Consider the following 18,345-nt stretch of genomic DNA (forward strand, 5'->3'; position numbering starts at 1 on the left):
CGCGCACCACTAGGTTAAAGGTCCCAGCTGCTCAGGTAGCCCCCTCCATGTTTCCGCCCCGTTTATGACACTTCTGTTACGTCTACATCACATGTCTATGTATACGCCCTGTACACGCCTTCTTGTTACATCATTTTGTCCTTATCTTTCGCGACTGCTACTAGTTACGCCTACTGCTACGCCTACTGTATTGAATGTAATGTATTTGTTTAAGTATATATACTGTGCACCCATGTTAAATGTTAGCTTTACTCCCATTTTCCCCGGCAGCTGCCTTCATTCCCGTACAGGCTGTCCTGTTCCTGTCCTTTATGCCTGATTAAAGCTTGTAGACTCAAGATACCTCGAATCCTGACTCTTATTTATTGAGCTATCTGTTATTTATATATCTTGTCAAAAATAGTACCGGTAATTAATTATTTATTTACCACATAATGGCGCCCGAATAGGTACCTGCCCTTTCCCCACGCGCCGGCGAAGCCACGCAGGCCCCCTGATCCTCTGCAGCCGTGACGGAACCATACCGTGCACGTGCAGATATTTCTGCTTCAAGTATCCCTCAGGCCCACGGAGGAGACGGAGGTTGCGGTCCAGCATCCAGACGAGGCGGTGAGGAACGCGGCGAGTCCCGACCAGAGCCCAAGCCGAGAGTCCAAGGTCCGAGGTATCCGGAGGCCCACCTGTAACTGAAGTCCGAAGTTCGTAGTCTGTCGTCGTAGCAATCCAGTCCAATCCAGTCCAGTCCGAGGCCTTCCGTTCTTGCTGCCCGGTGAGTACCGTTGCTGGGGTAGTATCTAGACAGGGTCAATTAATTTGTCTCTGGTCCGTGGGTTTGGGTACACAGATCCAACACGAAGTGTTCACCTAGGTGGATGCGGGTCCTGACGTGTCTCTTTATGGGACCGGTATGTTTCGTACTGTTTTAGCAGTGCATCTAGTAATTCTAGTAAGTTCCGTTCTCGAGAAATTCATGTGTTCTGTTCTCAGTATACCAGGTAATATTTCTGTCCGAACTATTATTTAATGTTATTTAATGTGTTTTCAATGTCGTGGTATGAGTGATTTGTTTTTCCAGTCAGTATTGTGTTTATCGTGTATTGTATTGTGTTCAGATTCAAGTATAGAATGCCTCTATTCTCCAAGTTACGTCAGTTAAAGACCCGAAAAGGGTTACTAGAGGAAGCAGTTCCTGTCCCGCCTAGGGACAGTCCAGGTCATTTTATGTATCATAAGCATGGCTTAAGTGCCATATTATATCTAGACTTATGGGTGGATTATACCAAGGAATTAGAAGAGAAATATCGATGGCCCATGTCAGGTACATGGGATGCCGAGTGTATCATGCGAGTAGAAGAAGCATTATGGAAAAAGAAAGCCAGACAGTCCCAGAAAGATGCCATCGAGTTATGGCGCAAAGAATCTCATAGAAGAACCGAAAAAGAAATCAGAAAAACAGAATTAAGTAGGGAATCTTCAGAAAGAGCCCAAGAAAGGGAATTAATCGAAGTAGGTGAACGAGTAAAAGCAGAACAGTCAGACAGACAGAGAAATGCCCTTATCAAGGGTATGTATCCTCTTCTTGCCGAGGGCTTGCCAAAAGCAACCCCGGAAGCACCATGTAATTTTCCGCCGCCATTAGTTCCGATTAAGCTACGTCACAAACCGACCGCAGCTGATATTTTTCTCTCGTCCTATTTGGACGACACAGTCCCAGAATATGCTAATCCTGTTCCGCCTGCTCCTGTAAATAATGTAATTCCTGTTCCTCCAGCCACCGGGGCACCCGTTACAGCATCTGTTACGGCACCCCCGGTCCAGCCCACAGTACATGTACCCGCTACATCAGTCACTCTGCCAGCCCGTACAGTACACACCGACGATTCTAGTTCAGGAGCCGCGGGGGGAGGTTCTCCTCGTACCCCGCCTCAACACAGACGTATGACGTTACTCGAGCTACATGAACGAGCGTTACAGCGTTCGCCAAAAATTCAGACATTTACAGATATCAAGCGAGCACTTACCGAATGCCGTTATGATCCAGTTCCAGGCGATGGTAATATGGTCATATACTCATTACGTTTAAGACGGGTGACCGACTATTTGGACACCCTGCCCAATATGAAAGAATATCTAGACAGAATATATCGTTTTATCCGTACAGGAATAGATCCAGAAAGTGTTCGCGACGCCATGGCTCAAAGAAAAGTCGAGATTCAGCTCATGCTTTTAAAGTTTCTAATTAATTGTTTAATAAGAGAACAAGATTATCCAGATAAAGATCCAGAAGAAATGAAAGTTCTGACCAGGTGGAGTGACCATATAACCGAGGGAAGACACAAGACACAGAACTGTATAGAGAGTATGTACAAGAAAATCCGTAGGGAAATAGTAAAGTTACACGAGAAACGAGAAGCAACACAAGTAACCGAGAAAGAGAACAACTCTGATAATGAAGAGGTAGACGACGAGAATCCCTCCAGAATAGCGTATGTAGGTAGTACTAGACTTCCCGACCGACATTTACGCCCAGATCGCAAGAAAGTTTTCCCTTTTCCAGCACCAGAACAGGGTTCCCTTGAACAAGTATTTCAAGCTACTGATCACATTCTGAAATCACGAATAGGCTATAGTGAGCTTAGTACAATGCATGAGCAAGAACTAGCCCGATCAGCAGTCCGATGGACTACTGACTCTACCACTTTTCCAGACGAAATAGTGGCACAAATGTTTCTGAAATTGCCCCCAGCCGAGCAGCGACTGGTGGGTATGTATATGATTCAGCACCTCATTACCCTGTATGAGGGACAGCATTCTGATCCAGGTCCGCTACATGATGTTTTGAACGGGTTACTCCAGTACAGATGGAGAGGTTTAGGTACTGATCTAGTTAATATCATTCTAGAACAGCGCCACAAATACCGAACGTTTTTGAATCCGCATTTTGTTCATGTCTCGCCCCCAGAAAGTAAATCATTTTACGTAGATAGACAGAATCCGTTACGAGAAGTACACCCAGTTAGAGGAACGGGTGGTGAACTAGAACGAGTATTTGTTTACACCCCTATCACAAAGATGGAACTCTTAGAGTTGAAAAAGTTAATTCCCTGTCACGATAAAGATCCAGCAGGGTTCCATCGAGAATTAAAAGACATGCTCCGTATGGGAGAATACACGTATCCTGATATCATTAAAATGTTAAAGGTCCTGTTGCCTGCGGGCATATATGAGAAACTCAAAGAAAAAGAATGGGAGGTGGGAGAGAAAAAGATTGATTGGACAGCTCTAGAAGCTGAAGATAATACACGTGTACCAGGTACCGGTCTTGGGGATAAAGCTAAAGAATTGCCCGAGTTATTGATACAAGTTTTGCCAAGATTACTAGCCTCGAAAAAGGAAGACTGGGATGCAATCTCAGCCTGTAAACAGAAACAAGATGAAGACACTAGTGATTTTTATTCTAGATTAGAAAAATGTTTTATTATTAACAGTGGTCTGAAAACAAGTAGTGAATCGTACCCTCATCTTTTTGTTACCGAACTAGTCGAGAATTCAAGTCCACAAGTTAAAAATCGAGTATTGAAAGTCGAAAGTACCTGGCAAGCTAATACTCCGTCACAGATGTTGCAAATGCTCCAGTACCACCAGAACAGAATCAGGGAAGAGCAAGAACACGAAAGGAGACGTATGAAAGACACGAAAATGAAAGTATTAGTTGCACAATCTGTTCCACAAGACAGTCAAAAGAGGGGTCCGAATCAAGCCAGTCATCCTGCAGCTCCCGTTAAAGGGACCTGCAACTACTGTAAACAGCCAGGTCATTTTATAAACGAGTGTGCAGTTCTGAAACACAACATAGCTACAGGTAAGACTAAAGAAAGACCACGTCCGCCTAGACAAGAACAACTTTCACAGACTTCTCAGTCACCACAGAATGCACAATAGACAGTTCCAGCACCGCAGCCTATCGCTGCAACACAGCATGTTACACAGCAGATGTACCAGTATGCCCAGACAGAATATCCAGATTATCAGCCGTATTCATGAAACAGCCTAGAGAGGGAGGTAGGCTTGCCTCTCATCGAGATACCTGTAGATCAAGAAGGTCCTTATGTACACAGTCAAGTATTAGGGAAAGATAGAAAGTTTCTGATTGATACAGGGGCAAGTAGGACTACCATCAGTCATGACGAAGTTCCAGGGGCTCCGCTCTCAGGCTCTAAAAATGTTTCCCTTGGATTTTCAGGAAAGCCGATTGTTAATGAAATTTCGAAACCAGTTACTCTAGAAGTTGGTCCATTGTCCCGAACTACAGACTTGTTACTCACGAAATCATGTCCAGAAAATTTGTTAGGCATTAAAACGTTAAAAGAATTAGGTGCAGTTATTTGCTGTTCCCCAGAGGGGGTCCGATTGTTTTTAAGAGATTTTAAAGGTCATTATGTATTACGTGATTTCGATCCAAGATTATTGAATGTACCACAGCATTTATGGGCGCAAGGTCCAACTGATGTAGGTTGTATGCATATCACACCCCATCGTGTGACTCTGAAGCAAGGTGTAGTTTTGCCACGAATCAGACAGTACAAATTGCCACCTGAGGCTGTAGCAGCCTTATCCAAAATTATTGACGAACTTATTGCTCAAGGAGTGGTTGTAGAAACTGACTCCAATGTATGTAATTCTCCTATCATTCCAGTCCTGAAACGTACTGATCCAAATGCACCTCCAGTATATCGATTAGTGATTGACCTTCGAGAGCTTAATAAATGTATCATACCTCAGTATCCAGTAGTCCCAGATATTTCATCCCTTTTGACAGCCATTGATTCTGAAGCCACGTTCTTCACAGTTATCGATCTCAAGAACGCATTTTTCAGTGTCCCCATTCATCCAGACAGCCAGTACCTTTTCGGTTTTTGTTTAAATGGAAGAAGCTACAAATTCACACGAGCTCCTCAAGGTTTTACAGAAAGTCCTAGCATTTACAGTCAAGCACTTAAGAGACAACTAGACAATATTCACATGCCAACTGACACTGCCCTGCTCCAGTATGTCGATGATCTACTGATCACAGCCCGTTCTGAACGTGACTGCGAGCGAGCGTCACTTACAGTTCTGTATTTTCTGGCCGAGATGGGGCACAAGGTGTCCCCTTCCAAATTACAATTCTGTGTCCAGCAAGTGGTCTACTTGGGACACTTACTGTCCAAGTGGGGTAGGCAGTTGACACCTGACCGTATCCAGTTAATAGCGAGTCTTCCACAGCCCAAGACACAGAAGGAGGTACAAGCTTTTATCGGCCTCACTTCTTATTGCAGACAATGGATTCCTCAGTATGCATTTCTAGCCAAGCCACTGATACAGTTAACGACACAGGAGGCAGCCGTATCGACTGTCCTCCCTTGGACCCAGGAACATACACTTGTTTTTAATGAGTTAAAGAAAGCCTTATGCCAAGCACCTGTTCTGGCAACACCGAACTACAGTAAGCCTTTTACACTTTTTGTCACAGAACGTGATGGTACTGCATTATCTGTTCTTACACAGGATCAAGCAGGACAATACAAGCCCTGTGCTTATTTCTCGAGCACATTAGATCCAGTGGCCCAGGCTCTACCTGCGTGCCTCAAGTCAATTGCAGCCACAGCTCTAGCTATCAGACAAAGTGACTCCATAGTGTTAGGACATTCCCTGACAGTACAAGTTCCACACTCCGTGGAAGTTCTTTTAAACAGAACCCAGACTCAGCACTTGACGATTGCACGTTTAACAGGTTATGAACTTACACTGTTCCAGCCACACATAGAAATCAGACGCTGCAACATTTTAAATCCAGCTACACTGTTACCGTCAGTTACTTCAAATCCTGCAACACATGACTGCGTGGAAGTTGTTAACACCATGACTAAGCCAAGACAAGACCTGACAGATATTGCATTACCTAATCCAGACCTGACACTTTATGTGGATGGTTCATGTATGAGAACAAGTACAGGAGAATTAGTAGCCGCGTATGCAGTGACTACTGAAACCGAAGTTATAGAAACACAACGTATTGACACCCTGTCTGCTCAAGCAGCAGAGCTAGTCGCTCTGACTCAAGCCTGCATACGTGCCAAGAACCTAAAAGTAAACATATACACAGACTCACGTTATGCATTCGGAGTCGTACACGACTTTGGAGTGCTCTGGCAAGAAAGAGGTTTTATGACTTCTCATGGAACCAAGATCCAGCATGGTCTCCTCATTCAAGCTCTGTTAGATGCGATACATTTACCGACAGCTATCGCTATCATGAAGTGCAAGGCACATACGAAAGTCACTGACATCATTTCCCAAGGTAACGATCTAGCAGATCGAACAGCCAAGCTTACAGCTCAGACTCCAGACATTCCAGTCAACACGACACAGACACTCACTCCAGATCAGACTACTTGTATGACAGTTAAGGACCCTACACAAGATGTCATAGACATACAGTTACATGCTACTCCCGATGAAATCAAGAAATGGTCCGAACAAGGAGGGGTCCAGACAGATCAAGGATGGTTGACGAAGGGAAAAGCCACATGGTTTCTCCCCGACTCTATGGTTCAAGTCATTATTAATACCGCACATAGTCCAGCACATCTAGGAGAAACAAGCATTGGAAATGCAATAGGTCTCGCAGCATTAGAGTTAGTGCTTTTAGAATTGTTTATGGGTTTTTTTGTAAATCTTTAGCATTTTTGTTTCCTGTAGCCAATGCTAAAGAATTAAAAAAAAAAAGCCATAAACATTTCTAAAAGCTCTAACTCAAATGCTCCGAGACCTATTGCACTGTGTGAGGGTGAGGGGTTGAGGGTGAGGGGTTGAGGGTGAGTGAGGGTGAGTGAGGGGTTGAGGGTGGGTGAGTGAGGGGTTGAGGGTGGGTGAGGGGTTGAGGGTGAGTGAGAGTGAGTGAGGGTGAGTGAGGGTGAGTGAGGGTGAGTGAGGGTGAGTGAGGGTGAGTGAGGGTGAGTGAGGGTGAGTGAGGGTGAGTGAGGGTGAGTGAGGGTGAGTGAGGGTGAGTGAGGGTGAGTGAGGGTGAGTGTGAGGGTGAGTGAGGGTGAGGTATTGAGGGTGAGTGAGAGTGAGGGTGAGGTATTGAGGGTGAGTGAGGGTAGAGGGTGAGAGAGGGTGAGGGTGAGTGAGTGTGAGGTGTTGAGGGTGAGTGAGGGTGAGGCGTTGAGGGTGAGTGAGGGTGAGTGAGGGTGAGGTGTTGAAGGTGAGTGAGGGTGAGGGTGGGTGAGGGAGGGTGAGGGGTTTAAAATGTTACTCAACAAGTGATTAAATTGCATCCTAAAGTACGTAACAGCTTTTTACTAACAGAGCCCCTTCTATCACTCAGAGTAAAATATTTATTGAAAAGTTGCAATTTGCACTTAGCACAAAAAAGTCTATGTGCACACTTATAATAAAAGGTGCCCCTCTTTTATTATGTGCATTCCGGTGATGATAAGGTTTTTGTTTTAAGCACAGCAGTGAACTGAAAGAATTTGCTGCAGTGGTGTGTTTACCAAAACATATGGTAATAGCATGCGAGATAGTTTGTTTAAACGCTCTCTCCAAATATTTGTAGGTGAAAGGTATAAATCCATACAGGGCCTGCCTAGCATTCCATCCTTTTGAAGTAGACAAACAAGAACCACGGCGTTGGCTAACAAGCCAGTATATAAGTAAAAAGCGCTTGTGTTTTTTTGCAGTGCTGTAACAATGGAAACGATTATTCCACATTACATTCGTACAGAATTCCACCCTACCAATTGTCAAGCAAAAGCTTAGATTATGGAGTGGCGTGTGTAAAATCATCTGTAATCAGGCTTATTACAATACGGAAGTTAAGCTCTTTCTTTCGAAAATGTAGCCTACTTTAAAGCTGTTAAAAATACACCATGGATTATTCCACTGCAAAACATTTAAGAAATAGTCAGCAGGAGTTTCCCCCTGGGTTTCTGTTAAGCGCCACAGACGGTGTCAACATGGTTTCTATCCTTAATTAAAAGGACTGATCTATTCTGGCCAGTTGGTTCTGTTTGCACAATTTCTCAATATCTCCCGATCTCCAAACTTCACAGCAATCTTAAAAGTCTTCGTGCGAATTAAAATAAAAAAAGTGCCAACGTAAATCAAACAAGACAGCTTCCCCGATAAGAGCCCAAATTGTAGTTTTGCTTCTCTCTTGACAAACGCTGTACTGCAATCTCGTCATTTCAAAGAAGTAATATAAAGAGGCTCGAGAAACTATTAATTCCCAGAAATCATTGCAGCACTGTAGCGCGCTGAAATAATAGCCTAGGAAGCGCAAGAGGTGGTGGGTTGGATGGAATGGACATAACTGCTAATCCGAGTTTGAGGGTGGAGATGAGAGCGACCAGTGCTTAAAGGTGGGCGAGCTGACCTTTGACCCCATAAGAGGCTCCGTCCGTGGTGGCGGGCACACGCCCAGTCGCCCACAGTCGTCATTAGTTTACACACAGCAGCTCCCTAATTTCACTCCTCCGTAGTTAGGTAGGTGTCAATCAAAGACTCTGTGTGCTTTGGGGTGCCCCCGCGCCCTTAACAGGGGTCCCATCTGTTTGTACAGTGGGCATGGAGCGAATAGGTCGGCTCGAGCCCCCTCCAGTCTCCAAACAAACTTCCAGGGCCTGCGTGGGCTTGTGTTTGGAAACAGTGTTGATGTCATTATCGAAGGGACCATCAGGGGGCAGCTGTGACCAGACATGAGAGCGGCTTCAGAAAGCGAGGAGGAAATCCGCGAAAAGAGGCCGAGAAATACAGCAGCGCATAACGGAGCAGGGATAGCGAAACAGAAGTACACACCCGACTTCACAGGGGAGGAGACGGCGGGAGGGACGCGAAAAGCGCACATTTCAAAGGAGACCGCAGAGCAAGTAGCAACGCCACATGTGGGGAACGGCGACGACAGTCAATTATTATTAATGTGTTTAATATCTAAATAAATGAAAGGTCAATGATTAAAGAATATTTTGAAAAAGTAGGACGTTAAAAGGAAGAGTGTTTTTTTGTGTGAGCTAAAGTTACAAGCCGTTTGGACTCGGGGAACGTTTTGTGACCGTTGATTTACCTTTTTAAACAAAGCTCGGAATTCTAAGGCTGGATTCGTTGTTATCAATGATGACTAATGTTATGACGGGCACAATGTACACTCTATATTAGAAATCGAATGTGCCATAATACGAGAATACACCGCTTAAGGGGTACCTACAAGACACACCATAATGCCATAAACCAAGCTCTCGGCATTGTGTGGCGGGAGGGGGCGGGGGGAACGTCGAGGGCAGGCAGGATGACTCAGGGGAGGGGGCGGAGCGGGGCAGAGCGGCATGTGGGTGTGAAGAAGCCGGGCCTTTGAAGTGAAGCTAAGCTTCACTTCAAAGGTGTCGGAGGAATGCGGGCGGCTGTGCACGCGCTTTTAAGCTCAATGCACATGCGCATTGAGCTTAAAAGTCACGGGCACTGCAAGGAATCGCCACGATTCCTTGCAAGTTAGATAAAGAGTCGATGAGCCCCTATAGTCTCGCTTGCTCGATGCGCATGCGCATCGACAGGCGAGACCTAAAAAGCTATGTTAGACAGTATCCAGAACCTTTGGTTCAACAAGCATTTACGAGCTGCAGCCAAGCAGAAAGTCCGTACCTGTATGATATGTTGTCAGTTCAATCCAGGTAAAAGTGTCCCGGTGGAACAAGGGGGATTCCAACCTCCTGACCACCCTTTTTAGGTCCTCCAGATGGATTATATTCAGATGGAGCGATGTCGAGGTTTCAAGTATGTCCTCGTAGTTGTATGCGCTTTGTCCAGGTGGACAGAAGCATATCCAGTCCCAGATTACACAGCTGCGACCACTGCCAGGCAGTTGGTTCGTGAGTTCTTTCCCCGCTATGGACTCCCTAGGGTCGTGTATTCAGACAACGGCCAGCCATTCTCATCCGAGCTTATGAAACAGGTTTCCCTTCTGTTAGGGTACCAGTGGAAGTTCCATTGTGTGCGCCATCCTGAAGCCGCCGGTCTCGTAGAGAGACATAATCAGACTCTGAAAATCCGAATTGCTAAAGTTTGTAGAGAAAAAGGTGTAGACTGGCTCGTAGCCCTGCCAGTTGCTCTATTCTATATGAGGATGGTTGCACATTCCAGATCAGGTCTGTCCCCGTATGAGGTCGTATTCGGCCGCCCTCCAAACATGTGGGGTACACCTAGACCCCGAAAGATTACCGATGTTTCCAGTAATATGCTGACAGATTACCTAGCTTCCTTGATGTCTGCCCTACACTCTTGTCGTTCACAGGTTGCCGCTGCATTTCCAGACAACACTGAGGTGAAACCGCATGAAATCGTTCCAGGTGACATGGTCCTGGTGCGCAACTTCGATCGTTCAAGTTCGCTGGAGCCCCGTTGGAAGGAACCCCGTCTCGTCCTCCTTACCACCCGGACTGCAGTGAAGGTCGAGAATCGCAAAGGCTGGCTCCACTCCAGCCATGTGAAAAAGTTTCACGGACTTAAACCAAAGACATTCATTAAGGACTGCCCAGATACAGACTCTGAATTCAAAATTCCCCTGTTAGAGAAAACTCCGCAGCAGGAGTATAAACAGAAACTCCGGTCTAGTAAAATAAGTCAGCCAGTTTAATTGTCTAAGTCCCTCTCGGGTGAAACGGTTAGACAGGTTCCTGACATGTATGAGATAGACCCACACAGTGAGAGAGTTAGTCAAAACTCTACAAGATGTATTATTGTTCTATTTTTCTTGTTATTTTTGAGTCTTATGGTTACCTGCACAAGTTATGCTTTATATTTATGTTTTCCGATTTCACATGTACATATGTTTCCCAATGCTACAGTAGAGCCCACTTTTAGTGATCTGCCTCCTCACGAGCTATCCTATCGTCTTGCTATGCGTAATAATAGTTTTATCCGAATGTTACATTATTCACATCAGACCAGCAATGCCACTAATTGTTGGGTGTGTGGTCGACTCCCCCCTTTCCAGACACCGAAGGGAGTTCTGCCACTCTTTCTTTATCCGTTTTCATATAATGGTTCATGTGGAGCATGGTCCACGTTAACGTCATCCTCAACTGATATGTCCCTTCTGAATCGAACATGTTTCCCAGACAAGCAAGGTCTTTCCCATAGAACAGGGTTAGATCTAGAAAATGAAGTGTATGATTTAGGTAATTATTCTTCGAATTTCATGGTCCTGAATGTTCAGTCCGATACCACTCCAGATTTGCCTGCTATTTCAGTACTACCAGTCAAAGGCGAATTATGTATCAGAAAGAATGGTTCCGCACATGTAGGACATAGTGATTGTACTACTACTGTCGAGTATAGTGACAGTGGGAAATCTATTTTCAAAGCCTCACGTCATTCTTATTTTGTTTGTGGTCAGACCGCATATGTTCGTCTGCCCCTCGATTGGGATGGAACATGTTATATTGCCTTCCTACTGCCACCAGTTTTTCTAGCCCCATCTGATTATCACAGAAACACACATCTAGTACACGTCAGACATAGGAGAGAGATCGAGTCCCCAATTGTCGATCAAACTGAAACTACTCTAGAACAATATCAAGACTTCAATAAAGGTTTCTTCTTCTTTATAGGACCTGTCCAGAATAGTAAGTTAATACGTAGGTTAACCAGAACCCTTGAAGCAGTAGTGAATGAGACTACTTCTGCTCTAGGTAACTTAACCGAAGAGCAATCTGCTATGAGATTTGTCGTGCTCCAAAATCGTCTCGTTCTTGACGTCATACTGGCCGATAGAGGAGGAGCATGTAGAGTCATCGGATCTAGTTGCTGCATTTTCATTCCTAATAACGCGCCGTCTGTTTATTCAGCTATAACCAGACTTCATAAAATTGCCCATCAGTTACACCAGAATCCAGGCACCTGGACATGGTCCGGTTGGCTCTGGAGTATCATATCTGCCTGGGGATGGAAAGTATTGTCATTCCTAGGTATTGCAGTAATGATCATATTCAGTTGCTGCCTCTGTATACAATGTGGCCCTGCGATTTGCGGCATGTGTGCTACCTCTTGTATTCCTAGTCCTAAACCCCGTTCCAAGACAATTCGAGACGAGCAAATGATGCTATATGAAATGATAGATGGTATCATGAATATAGATGTTTCCTGATGGAAACGTAGGGCACAAGGAGGGAATGTGGAAAAGTAAATTTTGCCATGTTATATGTGCCTACGTGTTCCCCATCCTATACTATATGTGCATGATCGATATGCATGTACCCTCCAATGATCGATTAAAGACGCAATTACAGTTGTGTCCATCTCTAGTATGCCAGTTTCTAGTTCTCGTGAAAACAACGAGTATTAGGCCTATGTAAACCTATGTTGCCACGTTTTACAGTGTGCACGTTAATTCATTGAATTGTCCCCGTTTCTAGGCCTCAAAAGGGCCCGGACACCAGATTCAGCTCCTGTCTCCTGAACCCTCTCCGAGGAGCGATACAGCCCCCACCTGCATCCCTGACCCTTCACTTACTTCCTGCCTCACAGTGCCCGGCCCGGCCTGGCTCTGCCTGCCAGTCTGCCAAGAATATGTTATGCTTCTAGTTATCAGTCCAGCCCTCCTTCTCTGCATTCCTGAAACTACTGAATCGCATCAATAAGTTTCCGTCATGGTCTAGCCTTTCTGTCTCCATGTAAGAGAAATACTGTATTAATATTCATAGAATATTCCTCGCACACGCAATACATGTAGAATTATGCATGCATCAGTCTTAGTGTCTAGTAGCCTTTGCCCTGATAACTTTTGGATTCTATCAATATGTACTCCAAACACTAGATACCAGATATGCTTTAGGTACATGTCGTTCTGACACTGTAGACTGTAGTCTCCTCTTCTAGCGCAGAAGTCCTAGCCCCCAGTTCCTCCTGGTAACACGTCATTGCCCGTTTGCGCGCACCACTAGGTTAAAGGTCCCAGCTGCTCAGGTAGCCCCCTCATGTTTCCGCCCCGTTTATGACACTTCTGTTACGTCTACATCACATGTCTATGTATACGCCCTGTACACGCCTTCTTGTTACATCATTTTGTCCTTATCTTTCGCGACTGCTACTAGTTACGCCTACTGTATTGAATGTAATGTATTTGTTTAAGTATATATACTGTGCACCCATGTTAAATGTTAGCTTTACTCCCATTTTCCCCGGCAGCTGCCTTCATTCCGTACAGGCTGTCCTGTTCCTGTCCTTTATGCCTGATTAAAGCCTGTAGACTCAAGATACCTCGAATCCTGACTCTTATTTATTGAGCTATCTGTTATTTATATATCTTGTCAAAAATAGTACCGGTAATTAATTATTTATTTACCACAGTGGGGTGTGCTAGCACCTCGGAGGAGGAGAGACAGGCGGAAGCAAGAGGAACGGAAGACGGAGGCGACATCGAAGAGAGCGTGGAGAAAGCCAGCCCGGAGGAACATCACGGAGAAGACGGAGAGACTGAAGACGGAGAGAAGCCAGGAGGCCTACGACCCTGTGGACCGCCGTGCCACGCTCCCGAGGGAGGAGTGTGGCTGTCACAGGTACGGCGGCGTTGGGCGGCTTGGCTGGGGAGGCAAAGCAAAAGCGTGTAGATAGTGCAAATAGACCCCTCCCTCTCTGTTGGTTTCTTTCATGCACCCGAGACCGAGGCCGCGGAGAGAACACCTGATACCGGAGATACCAGGGAGACCAACCGTTCTACACCCGAGTAAAAGAAAGAGAAAACCATCGCCACGGATCCTAACGTGTTCGCCCGAGAGAGACTGACTTTCAGAAACAGAAAGACGTTGATGTCTAAACCTGCCAGAGCCATAAAAATAAAGCCATCTTTAACCCCACTACTTGGTGTCACGGTCGTCCCTTCTCCCACGCCCACAATCAGATAGCGTTGCACCCGGAGAGCCGGAAAGTAACGTCATTCATAACACCCTTTGGGTGTTACCAATTTCACAGAATGCCGTTCGGACTTGCATCAGCAGCGGAGGTGTTTCAAAACTGATGCACCGCCTCTTCAAGGAAATCGATGGAGTGCAGTAGTTCCAGGACGATATATTGGTGATGGGGAAAGACCTAAAGGATAATGACAAGAAACTGGATCTGGTACTAAGAGTCCTAGAAGAGAAGGGCTTAACTGCGGAGTGGGAGAAGAGCCGGCTGGGAATGACCTCTGTCACCTACCTGGGACACGAGATAGGAGAACGAGGCATCACCCCGAAAGGAGCGAACGTCAAAGCCATCTGTGATGTGCCTCCACCGTCTAGCAAGGAAGAAGTGAGATCCTTTCTAGGGATGGCTGAATACTACAGCAAGTTAGTACAACATTTTGCCACTAAGACAGCCACCTGAGGCAACTCACAAGGGACAAGACAGTGTTCACATGGACGGAAGAAGCACGGAAAGAATATGATAGCCTGAAGAACGACATCAGCCAAGCCATACCCCTGCAAGGGTAAGATCCCCAAGGGCAGTCAGTACTGACGACGGACGCCAGTGACAAGAGATTGGGCGCAGTGCTCATGCAAGAAGGGAGGAACGGTACCATGGAAACTCTCAGCTTCGCGTCCAGGGCCCTCTCACCCATGGAACAAAAATTCAGCGTCATAGAGAAAGAGATGCTGGCCGTGGTATGGGCCATGGGGAAGTTCCGCCAGTTCTTATGGGGCACGAGGTTCCAACTCAAAACGGACCATAAACCCCTAGTCAAGGTACTCACGTCGAGTGGGCATGCGAGCACCACCCCTCAAATAGCCAAGATGACGCTAAAACTGCTGGAATACAGATACGATGTAGAGTACATCCCAGGAAGCAGAAACAAGGTAGCAGACTACCTCAGTAGGGACGCAGCAATGAAGAGAGCACCTGAGGAGGTGGAAGAGAGCGAGGAAATGGTGGCTTTGACGGAAGACCCCGAGAGAGTAATTAGCAACCAGGAGTGGTTGAAAGCATATGAGGAAGACCAAGACATCCAAGAAGTAAAAGGGTGTATCCTTCGGGTATGGCCTGAAAAGAAACACCCAAGGACACCGCTCAAGAAATTCTATGAAGTGAGAGAAGAATTGTCCCTGGATGACAAGGGCACATTCGTGTACAGGGGAGACAAGGTTGTACCCCTGATCGCGCTAGGACAGCACCTGTTGGCGATACTACACGAAAGACATTTAGGCATAGTAAAGACCAAAAAGAGGACGAAGCAGATGTACTGGTGGCCAGGAATGGACATCCAAATTGAGAGACATGTGAGAGAATGTGATCAGTGCCAACGAGCTGACAAGACCATGACACTCTTGTGACCCGACCTAAGGAAGTTTGCAAATCCAAAAACCACTAGGGAGGAGATATCAATTGACATTTTGGGGCCCATATTAGACACCCAGGGCACTCCAAAATACCTATGTGTCGTCATTGACAGGTACTCGAAATGGCCAGAAGTGTACGAGCAAGAGGAAATGGATACCGATACAGTACTTCGATTCCTCACATCGATTTTCCTCAGAGAGGGCATACCCAGATCCATCCTAAGTGACAACGGCCCACAGTTTACCTCAGAGAAATGGTACAAGTACATGGAGAGGAATGGCATCAAAACCAAACACACCTCCATATACCACCCAGCGGGGAATGGACAAGTGGAGCGATTTAACAGAGTCCTAATGGGGTCCATTCAAGCTGCCATCACGATGGGCAAGGACTGGGAAAAGGAAATACAGAGCATGATATGGGCCTATCGCATCACGCCTACGAGCACGGGGGGAACAGCCCCTTCCAGATCTTGAGGGGCCGAGACCCTTTTACTAAGGATAATCTAGCGTGGAAGTAAAAGACAGTAACAAGCAAATGGTCCCCTGCGGTGGTGCAGCACAATCTAGAAAAGGCCCAGCGAATGTACACAGAACATTATAACAAGAGAAGGAACGTGAAGGAAACAACCCTGGAAAAGGGGGAATGGGTCAGAGTCAAACTGGCAGTATTTAGAAAAAAAGGAGACAGCAAATACTGTCAACCTCTACAAGTGAAGGAAGTCTATGACAGAGCAGCATTGCTTAGCGATGGGAATGTGTGGTCCCAAGATCGCAGGTCCCGATGCAGCAAGATTTTGGAGTGGGCACCTGAACAAAGGGAGAGTACAGCAACGGAGCCGAGTGCATTGGAAAACGGACCCATCCGTCAAGAAGGAGAAGGCAGCATGGAAGCGGGTGTACAGAGTGAAGAGCTGATGGACGGTGAGGTCTCCGGAGCAGAAGAACATCGGGGAGAAGAGAGAGAAACCCCGCGGAGAGAAAGGCTGAGAGGGTCGGAGGAGAAAGCAGTGAGCCCGGCCGAGAACTGTACCAGAGAAATGATCTCCACCCCGGTAAGGCGCACACGTGTGGGCAGAGCGGTGGTGAGACCTGCAAAGTTTAGAGACTATAAACTTGAATAAGAAATATTGCTGGACACACCTAAAGACTGTATAATCTATTGTGTGATGCAAAAGGGGGGAGATATGTAGAGTCGCGCTCTAGTGCTGCGCGCTACGTCATGACGTATCGCGCGAGCGGCCACTGCCCCGATCGCGCTACATAGCGCAAGTCGGGAGAGAACCCTGAGGGCACCGGACGTCCCGGCGCCCTCCTGCTGATAAACGATATATAAATAAAGAAGTTCTCCACATCTCTGGCTCCTGTCATACTTGCAGGGGAGCATAAATATATTTATTACATAACCTTACTTCTACGTTTTCGAAATGCGTCGGGTTTTAGTTTCCAAACTCTGGTCAGCATAAGCAATGTGTGCTTTTTAACACCAAGAAAATATTTTTCTTTAAGCACTTTCTTTAAAAAAATATTAGCGAGAGCTCAGAATCTTCCCCAACAATAACATTTTTCAAAAAAAAGGGCAACCAATGCCAGTCTTATTGGCTGTCATTGCTTGTCATAACTGCCGTGGGGGTGCGCAAATCTCCAACGAGTTGTCAAACCAAGCGGTTACTGAGAACTGTACAAGCGAGAGGTGAGCAACAGAACTGTTCTCCTGCAGCCATCCCATTCCTTGCAACGCACCACAATATAGCAAGTAATGCTTCTTCAAACGCCGTTACTCGGTACCAACCACCCCTTCTGCTCCGGTACCTGCCTGGTTCTGCTTCTCTAAGTATTCAACCTGCACGACTCACGCCGTCCTACTTCAATTGACAACAGGTGGACGACGCTGTGTCTGGTATCCACAGCAACGACCCTTACGTATGACGTAAAGCTAAAAGGCGTCAGTTGAAAAAAAAAGATTGGCAGTAAGCAGAAGTGGAACGCGAAATGTTGGCCACGATACTGTTTATCCTATGGCCAATTGGGAATAGTTTTATATAACACTGTTACAGATATAATGAACATTGTTTTATAGAAGCAGATTAATCGGTGTTTTCAATTATTTTGCCATTTTGTCGTCGGCGCATGAGTTTGCGTGCAAACAGATGTCGCTATTGAAATCAGTCTTTCGCAGTGCATTTTGAAAACATGCTTCTTTTTCTAGCGAGGCAACAGCGATATGTTGTTACTTGAGCTTCTGCGGAAGCCTTCAAAAATAGCAGTCTTCTCTTTTCAGGCAGAGTCTGTTTTCTCTTTCAGTCGCCTCGGTTTTGGGGCTAGTCCGTCTTTTGTTTTAGTGCGGTCACCGGCCTCCGTTCCATCCCCACTGTTTTCTGTCCCCGTTCCTCAGACAGTGAGAGGACTTTCGTGACAGGGAAGATGGCGTCCACCGCGGCAGGGAAACAGCGCATACCCAAAGTAGCAAAGGTAAGGGTGACGATCCGAGAATAAAGTACAAATAAAATGCGATACAGGGACTTCAGGCTCCACAAACAAGGCGACAGAGGGATGTGTCTTACTGAAAGATACTCAGTGAAGCCTACCAGATGTTTATTTGAGAGTAAGAATAATCGAAAAGTTCAGATTGTGTGTTCTGCGTACTGGTGTGTACAGTTGATACAAATAGGTGTTTACATCTATTGCTTGAAGGACCTACCTGACGTCATCCGAAACGCGACGATCTTTTAGACTTAGTACTTCTTCAGATGGGATGTGGATTAGATGCTCTGGTGTTCTTGCTAGGCGTTGATCTTTGTAGTCATATTATTTTTTACCCAACTGCACTAAATTACATGGATTGGAATACATGACCTGCAGATTACACCTTGGGCTATAACTTGACCAATCTGTTTCTTTTTCTTACCTTTTTTTTCCTTTCCATTTTTTTCGGTCTCGCCTACGCAGTCTGCATGCACTTCATAGGAGGACCTTTAGCCGTCGTTCACTCTTTTTG

General features: G+C 45.9%; 2 protein-coding genes across 6 annotated transcripts in view; one reads left to right on the top strand and one right to left on the bottom strand.

Annotated features, from left to right (window-relative positions):
- CFAP61 (cilia and flagella associated protein 61) overlaps positions 1-17,274 on the bottom strand; it is a 2,132,686-nt gene extending 2,115,412 nt beyond the window's left edge. For 2 of the 5 annotated variants that reach the window (XM_078649336.1, XM_078649337.1), the window contains exon 1: positions 17,164-17,258. The gene's annotated coding sequence lies outside the window, so the exon portion shown is untranslated. Of the gene's footprint in view, positions 1-17,090 lie in introns of all 5 variants that reach the window. The other 3 variants (XM_078649333.1, XM_078649335.1, XM_078649334.1) reach the window with 3 other exon arrangements.
- A 393-nt stretch (positions 17,275-17,667) lies between these two features.
- Positions 17,668-18,345, top strand: part of CRNKL1 (crooked neck pre-mRNA splicing factor 1) — a 187,370-nt gene continuing 186,692 nt past the window's right edge. Inside the window, exon 1 of the mRNA XM_078649338.1 lies at positions 17,668-17,819. Within this exon, the coding sequence (XP_078505464.1) occupies positions 17,772-17,819 (48 nt within the window). The 5' untranslated portion in view covers positions 17,668-17,771. The remainder of the gene's footprint in view (positions 17,820-18,345) is intronic.

Source organism: Lissotriton helveticus, chromosome 6 (genome assembly GCF_964261635.1).
Source record: "Lissotriton helveticus chromosome 6, aLisHel1.1, whole genome shotgun sequence".
Classification (NCBI taxonomy): domain Eukaryota; kingdom Metazoa; phylum Chordata; class Amphibia; order Caudata; family Salamandridae; genus Lissotriton; species Lissotriton helveticus.